Source organism: Medicago sativa, chromosome 1 (assembly GCF_051527215.1).
Source record: "Medicago sativa cultivar Bolivia chromosome 1, Bolivia_mono, whole genome shotgun sequence".
NCBI classification, from domain to species: domain Eukaryota; kingdom Viridiplantae; phylum Streptophyta; class Magnoliopsida; order Fabales; family Fabaceae; genus Medicago; species Medicago sativa.
This window is the reverse complement of record NC_140749.1, coordinates 79,790,956-79,799,440: the sequence shown is the minus strand read 5'-3', so window position 1 is coordinate 79,799,440 and position 8,485 is coordinate 79,790,956. Positions and strand designations below refer to the sequence as shown.

The 8,485-nt window shown below is 32.6% G+C and overlaps 1 protein-coding gene and 1 pseudogene across 2 annotated transcripts; one reads left to right on the top strand and one right to left on the bottom strand.

Moving 5' to 3' along the window:
- Window positions 1-2,582: 2,582 nt before the first annotated feature.
- Window positions 2,583-3,646, top strand: LOC146957909 (putative bark agglutinin LECRPA3 pseudogene; annotated as a pseudogene). The gene has a single exon (XR_015024488.1). The product of XR_015024488.1 is annotated as a putative bark agglutinin LECRPA3 pseudogene (transcript).
- A 1,117-nt stretch (window positions 3,647-4,763) lies between these two features.
- On the bottom strand, window positions 4,764-7,057 carry LOC146957908 (uncharacterized). The gene is made up of 3 exons (XM_085751310.1): window positions 6,457-7,057; window positions 5,987-6,261; window positions 4,764-5,759 (listed from the first exon to the last, which is right to left on the bottom strand). Exons 1-3 carry the CDS (start codon window positions 7,055-7,057, stop codon window positions 5,199-5,201), a joined length of 1,437 nt encoding a protein of 478 aa, XP_085607436.1. The 3' UTR covers window positions 4,764-5,198.
- Between the last annotated feature and the right edge of the window lie 1,428 nt (window positions 7,058-8,485).

Sequence of the window (8,485 nt, the reverse complement as noted above, 5' to 3'; positions counted from 1 at the left end):
AAATTTTTCAAAATATCAACTTCTCATAGTTTATCTGGAGATAGATTTTTGAATGATCGTCTATAGTAGTAATTTATTTGATAGTGTTGAAAAAAAAACTATCTTAAATTTTTGTTTTGATATATAATGCTATAATTTTTGTTATCTCTATTGTTTGTTTTAACGAGAATGATATCATCATTTTATCGCTTAAACATTTATATGATTTGTATGAGAACCGCTATGACCACTCTCTAAATCGCTTTTTTTTTTTATTTTATGAAATTCATATGAGTTCACACTTTGGAAATGGATTCCATATAAAGTAAAACTCATAAAAGAGTGAATATTTGAGACAGTGTTCACAACATTTCTTTTTTGTATAAATATTCAAAATAAATAAGTTATCATGCCCCCACATATTAAATTTTCTGGATCCGTCACTGGGTGGGCGGACAAAAGTCGCAAAACCTTGAATGAACTGAGCCAACACACATAAATGGTTACCATCTAGAGGATTCAAACTTGAGACCTATAAAAGACTACACTTTAAGGTTCCATAAATTTTTGGCAAGTGTACAAAAATTTGTTCAAAAATTAATCATATCTACATGGGTTGTTTGAAATGCAACAATTACAATCATATTTATGTGATAAAGTGATGGGTTTTGTAAAATAAAATAGACTTGGATTGATAAATAATAAGGGTTTGTCTAACATGTGCAACATTGCACATGTTAGAGTAACTAGAATGGGAAACTTTTTATTGAAAAACAAAAAATATTTATGAAAAAGATACATATTTAATATTAATACACAAGTTACAATGCAAACTTACCAATTTAAACTTCTTAACATGTGCAAATTTGCACATGTTAGAAAAACCCAAATAATAAAAATGATTAGGACTTTCGAAACAGATATCCTCTTCTTATCACTACTGTAATAAATGATAAATAATAAAAATCATTTTTAAGTGCTTTAAGATGAATTTTTTAGAAGTGCCTCATAGACACAATCCAAGCATTAAAATGAGACAAGTTTAAAGTTTAAAGATAAAGATATATAGAAGATACATAATGCTCAAAGTTACTTCCATCTAATCGACAACAAATTGGAATTTCAAAAACCTTATATTCAACTATCATTCGTCAAATTCAATTTTCTTTCACATAATATAACCAACATTTCTCTCAAGTGTTTAGCAAATGTTATGATTTTTATTAGATACATTTCTCTCAAGTGTTTAGCAAATGTTATGATTTTTATTAGAATATAAAATATTTATTGTATAAATTATTAGTATATTGTATATTATTTAAGTATCTTAGGCATTAAGTATCTTTAACTTGGTCCTCAATTATCTCTAAATAATATACAATACACTAATAATTTATACAATCAATATTTATATTCTAATAATTTTAACTCTCAAATCCAAGAACATGTATCCTCGTACAATAGGTTTGAAGAAATTCTAAGTAGCAATGATGCAAGTTTTGAAGTAAAAGCACAATGCTATAGGCTCAAAATCCCTTTTATGTATCACAAAACTGTAATTCTTTAAGGCTTTGTTTGCGAGTTTGGAAGGAAAGGAAGGGGAGGGTTTGGAAAGAAATAAATGAGTAAGTGGAAGAAATAGATGACATTTGGGAGGAGGGGCTTTAGGGGACTTATTTTTCTTCAAAATATAAAATCCTCCTCATTTGGTGGAACTAAAAAATTGTACATTTAATATTAAAGATAAAACTTTTGAATAACTAATTGTTTTTCAAGAAAAAGTTACTACTATTAGTTGTTTTAACATGTGCAATGTTGAACATGTTAGACAACCCCATTTTTATTTCATCTTGTATAAATGATTCGATATTCATAATGTCATCATCCAATGAACAATTACTCAATTAACCTATGGTCAATCGTGAATTATTCTCCAAATTCAGTCCAAAATTGACCGGATAAATAAAACCATCAACACAAAGATAAAATATGTCTAAACAAATTACATATATAGTTCAAATAGTTTGTAAGAGTTTCATTTAGTCCTAATCTAGAGAAATTTGGCTAATCATAACAGATAAAATAAACAATATAAAAAAGAAAATAAACCCTAAAATATTTTCAGAGTTGCTGCTCTTTTTCTTCACTCTCACATTGCACATGGCTTTTTCACGTGTGACACTGCACCTTCCCTCTTTTAGTGCTATTCTTCCTTTTAAAAGCCACAAAAACCCACATTTTTATTTTTCTATGCTCCGGCGGAAAAAGGAATCTCGTTTATTTCATCAATAAACAAATAATCTCGTGTATCACACATGTATTTGTTTCTGTAATATAATTACAATTTACATTTCACAAACCAAACCGAGCCCTAGCATGCGTGTATAAAGAGAAATTTTAATATGGTCACAAGACCAAACAAAAAGTGTTTGGTCACACACACATACACAAATATTTTTTTAATGATGAAAAGAAAATTAATAAAAAAATAATTAAATATTTTAAAGATAACCTCTTCATGTGAGTGTGTCTAAAAGCTATTTATTTGGTCTTGTGACCATGGAAGAATAGCTCGTGTATAAATACATGTGACAAACCTACAATTTTCATTCACAACAAATCAACTACATATCAAAAATATAACTTCAATACCATGGCTTTCTTTCCAACAAATCAAAACCTATTTTCTGTTGTGTTACTCATTTTCACAACTTCATTTCTCTTGCTAGCAACAGAAATAGTGACCTCACAAAAAACAGTTTCCTTCGACATCACCAACTTCAGTAATAGTAAATCCATAATTTCCCTACAAGGAAGTGCCTCAATTTTATCCAATGGAATCTTGGATATAGCCAACCCAACAGATCCAAACTATTTGGCTGGTCGGGCCCTGTATTCAGCACCGGTGCCCATTTGGGATGAAACCACTGGCAACGTGGCGAGCTTCGTCACTTCCTTTTCATTCAGAGTGCATGACTACCAAAAGTTTGTCACATCTGATGGATTTGTTTTCTTTCTTGTACCACAAGATCGAGCCAATATTCCTAGCAACTCAACTGGTGGAAACCTTGGAATTGTTAATGAAAACTCCGCATACAATCCATTTGTTGGTGTAGAGTTTGATAGTTATGCCAATAGGTGGGATCCCAAATACACACATGTTGGAATTAATGCAAACTCTTTGATTTCTTTAAAGAAAATAAAATGGAATAGGGTGAATGGCGCCTTGGTCGATGTTAATATCTCCTATGACAATCTCTCTAAGACATTGAATGTGGTTGTATCTTACCCAGATGGTACCTTTTCAACTATTGCTCAAGTCATTGATTTGAAAGCAGAGCTTCCGAACACCGTAAGGATTGGTTTTTCTGCTGCCACATCAAGAGGTGCCGGTCAGCTAAACAACCTCCATTCATGGTCTTTCAAGTCAAACTTGGACACAACCACCCCAAATAATATTGCAAGCTTTTCAGCCATATGATTTGGTTTGATCGACCTATGCATGAAGCTTATGATAACTAGTATTTCTAAATAAGAAACCATATGCTATTGCTAGCTACATTGTGTTTGTGAACCATAGTTGTATGCGTGTGTTTGTGTTTGTGTTATTTTCTAAATAAAGACCATGATTGTACCGTGTTTGAGTTAATGATTGTTGTCACACCCATTTTTCTAGCGTTTTTCCATTGACCTAATTATGGCATAAAAGGAATATTGTATTTGGATATTTACGAGCTAAAACATTTTTTGAGTAAGGAAACCCAATTGAACAATTTGAAATGGAAAATGCTAAGGTCTAAGAATTATAATTTGCTGAGAAAACCGTTCATTTTCTGCCTCTTAATTCGGATCTTCGCTCATTCATACTTGTATAGTTACTTGTGGTATAACAACCATACATATAAATAATTCTTCTTTGTTTTGAGGGAAAAATATATTATTTTTCTTGTATGATATTTTTTATTTTATTTAGAGTTCAAATATATTTAGAGTTGAAATATTTTTAGTTACTATAAAATTATTAAATTTTTCGTTTTATGTGTTTATAAAATTTTGAATAAATTATATTTCTTGTCATTTAAGTTACTTTTAGGTTTTACTTGGGTCCCTTAAGTTTTTTCGATTCATTTTGATCTCTTAGTAAACATTAATCGCTTTAATCTTTTAAGCCTTTATTTTTTTTATTTCATTTTGGTCTCTTGAATTACACATTTTACATGCTTTGGTCCTTAATGGGTGTAACTTAATAGTAGGGAGAACTACCCTTATGTATCTTGAATAATAGAAGAAAATAATGAAAAAAAGAAACACTTCATCTGGCTAGTTATTATCATTGCAATAATAAATCACTAAGGCTTTTGATCAAATTAATTAGGTAAGGCAACTCTTCGTGAGTATAAATCAGTTTAAATAACTCTCAACTTCAGTTAAAATTCCAAAATCTAAATCTAAACATTAATGATGCCTTATAAATATACAAACAACATAACGAGCTGTACTGATTTGGACAAAAATTCTAGTTGGACATAACAATACATACATACATACGTAAGAAAATTGTTTTTAGTCGTATCATGCAAGACAGAAGTACCAGAACCATTTTGGCAGAGACAGTGACTATGACCTACTTAGAATTATTCACATCGAAATCTCATCAATGTGATAGAGTGTAACCATCACAAGGTGGACTAGACCGTGTCTAGTAAAGGCGCGGCTCTTAGGAAGTGCGACCATACTGGCCTGGTTTCGTACTGGTTGTGTGAGCAGGGCCGTTCCTAGAGTTTTACGGGCCTTAGGCATAGTATGAAACAAGGGCCCTTTGTATTACATCATAAAAAAAATTTCTTCTGATAAATGATGAATGAGACATGTATTAGTTATAGTGGTTGACATCCCAGCTATGCTGGCACCCCAAGTCACTATAATATGATATTTTGACATCCCAGCTATGTTGACATCCCAGCTATGCTGGCACCCCAAAATATCGTGTGTCAAATACACCTCATCCTATATATTATTAATAAAAAGGAAAAACAAAACAAAAAAGTTGGGGGGCCGAACCTAACCCAACAAAGTTAAGTAAAATTATAGGTATGGATACCAACCTATCTCTAGAGAAAACAACTCTAATAAAACTATGACATATAGATATAGACCATCATTGAGAATATACAATAGTTGCACAAAATATCCAAAAAACTTCTCTTTTACTCGTGAAGTTAAAAGTTGTTTTTTCGAGCTTTTTGAGATGCAAAATCATTTATAATGACATCAACATCAATATTCTTCAACATTTCCTTCTCAATTGACAAAGTAGCCAAACCGTTCAATCTATCTTGTGACATTGATGACCTCAAGTAGGTTTTAATCAACTTCAATTTTGAAAAACTTCTCTCTGCGGATGCTACAGTCACGGGCACCGTCAATAAAACTCTGTAAGCAATTGCTACATTTGGATAACAATCTGCAAGTTTGACAAATTTAAGAATATCCAAGGCATTCATTGTTTCATTTGGCAAAGTGCATTGTAACACTTTTAATTCTGAGAAAAGATCGTGAACATCAACATTTGATAAATCACCATGAGAAAAAGTTGAGTGAAATTTAATACAATATTCGTTCAACTCATTATCATCCAAAAACATTAACTTTTGTGAATCATACAAAAACCCAAAGACATTCTCAAATGTCTTCAATTCTTCAAATCTAGTTTTCAAAGAAGTAATTGCCATATCAATAACAACAAGAAAATAGTTAACTCTAAATGATTCTTCTGGTGACTGGTTTTCATGTTCCTCATTATTCTCTCCAAAATATTTTTTTTAATCACACGGCGTTTTGTTTGAAAGATGGGCTCAACATTCATTTCAAAAGCAACACTTTTTGCAAGATCAATACTTTTTGTAAAACCTTCCTTTCGATATTTTTCAAAATATGACAACATATTTTCCAATTGTTTTATGGTAGAATCGATGCTCATGGACTTAGATTGCATCTTTTTGCTAACAGTGTTAATAGCAAATAAAATATCATACCAAACAACCACAACAGGCAAAAATTCAAAATTTTCTAGTGCATTAATCAAACTCTCCGCCTCACTCTTTGTCTTTGCATCATTATCACAAGATTCATATAATTCCGACAAAGTCAATCTTATTTGGGGACATTGAAATCTAATGGCTTTGACATTCTTAATTCGACTTTCCCAACGAGTATTAGACAAATATTTCAAAGTTAAATCAGGAACATTATCAAGCAAAATTTTCCATCTCTTTGTAGATCCTGAAAACACTGAATATAAGCGCTGAATAACTCCAAAGAAAGAAATAGCCTTAACACAAGAATGTGCCATATCACCAAGAGTAAGATCAAGACTATGACAAGCACATGGCATGTATAGTGCTCTAGGATTAATCTCAAGAAATCTCTTTTGAACACCTTGGTGCTTTCCTTTCATATTGGAACCATTATCATAACCTTGCCCCCTCACATCATCAACACTAAGATCAAGAGTCTTTAAAACATTTAGTAATTCATTAAAAAGTCCTAACCCGGACGTATCATCAACCTTTAAAAATCCTAAAAAGAACTCCTCAATCTTTGTTGTATTATTTGACATATTCACACAACGAATTATTAGAGTCATTTGTTCTTGATGACTCAAATCAGGGGTACAATCAAGAATTATCGAAAAGTATTTTGCCTCTTTAATGATGTTGATGATTGACCTTGTAACACTTTGTGACAAAAGCAAAATAAATTCATTTTGAATTTTATGTCCAAGATAATGTTTATGAATTTCACGATTCTCAGCGCGTCTCACATGATCTTGCATTACCAAATCAAATTCCGCAATCATTTCAATTAATCCAAGAAAATTACCATTACTATATTGACTTAATTTTTCCTTGGATCCTCGAAATGCAAGATCATTCTTAGCAAGACATTTCACAACTGAAACTATTCTACGTAAAACTAGTCTCCAACGCTCTCTCTCTTTCACAATTTCTTCTTGCAAGTGTTTATCAATTGTCTGATTTTTATCAAATCTCATTCTCAATTCATTCCAAGTATTCATATTAGTCATATGTTCGACACCATTTTCATGTTGTTTGAGTCTTTGACTAATATGCTGTTGGAACAAAATGTGTTTAACAATAAACCTTAAAGAGTTTTGATGATAACAAGGTATTAAAAATTGTAAATTGGATTAGCTAATATTTGTTCAAGTGTACAGGACCATAATTATAAAGTTACATCATCATTGGTTCTGAATGAGCAAATAAAGAGCTATGGAAACAACAAAAATTTGAAGCTTGGAAGCTCCTGAAGGCAACTTGCTCCTGAAGAAAAAGCGCTCCTGAAGTCAAGCTGCTCCTGAAGAAATAGCGCTCCTGAAGAATAGTGCTCCTGAAGACAAGAGGTCCAGAAGTCACATCATCAGAAGCTGCATCATCAGAAGCTGCAGAAGTCATCTCATCAGAAGCTGCATCATCAGAAGCTGCATCATCAGAAGCTGCCTCATCAGAAGCCATTTCACCAGAAGCTGAATATCAACTGGATTTGCAAAGAATCAAGAATTGAAGAATCATCAATGCAAAAGCTGTCTATTGGATTCGAAAACACAAACAAAGGATTAGTGGAGCTTGCAACGGTCATTTCAAAGGTGTTTGAAGGTGTGTGTTTGCAATTTGGACGAAAGCGTTGACATTGTACTTTGTACGAATTGTACAACCACGTTCTCCACTACTCTGTTTTGTGTCTGCACTTCAAGACAAGAAAACAGCTCCAGAATACGGTCTCGCCTGCATAGATGTTCCTTTGGATAAGGAATGGATTTCAAATTTGTTCTTCATAGGACAACAACCAAATCAGGCAAAAGATCATTGGTGAAAGATCAAGCTTCAACAACGACTCTTTGGTGTGCTGGCAATTTCACAACGTCTCTTTCACACCTCTATATAAAGGAGTGAAGACCTAGAGAATTGGTAATGCAAGAACGCTGAACGAAAGACTCACAAGATTCTCACAAGTACCAAACCTCTGCTGAAATTGTTCTGCATTCACTTAGAATTTCTGTGTCTCAAAGTCATATCTTAGAAATTCTTAAGTCCATTGAGTCTGTATCTGATTTGTATTGTGAGCACCTCTGATTGTATATCAAGTGTTCAACCTTAAACAATTTTCTGTGTAATTTTGTTTAGTTAGGAAGTCTCTTGCAGTTGTGCTTGAGCAGGAAGTCTCTTGATTGTGTTCTTGAGCAAAGGAAGTCTCTTGCTTGTGTGCTTGAGCATTGGAAGTCTCTTGCTTGTGTGCTTGAGCATTTGTAATCAGATATTACTCATAGTGAAATCTCCTTGGAAGTGCAAGGGGGACTGGACTACTTCCGGATTGTGGAAGGAACCAGTATAATTGCTTTGTGTCGTTCTTCTTCTCTCTCTCTGATTTATTCCGCTGCATTTAGATTCTGATCATCACTTCAGAAGCTGTCTCACTTAGCTTCTGA

Excerpts from the sequence above, each read along its gene's own strand:
- LOC146957908 (XM_085751310.1), bottom strand. The coding sequence starts at position 7,057 with ATGAATACTTGGAATGAATTGAGAATGAGATTTGATAAAAATCAGACA. Across the intron at positions 6,262-6,456 it reads TGATGATGTGAGGGGGCAAG|GATCTACAAAGAGATGGAAA; the intron begins GTTATGATAATG and ends CAGTGTTTTCAG. Across the intron at positions 5,760-5,986 it reads TTTTATTTGCTATTAACACT|TCACCAGAAGAATCATTTAG; the intron begins GTTAGCAAAAAG and ends CATGAAAACCAG.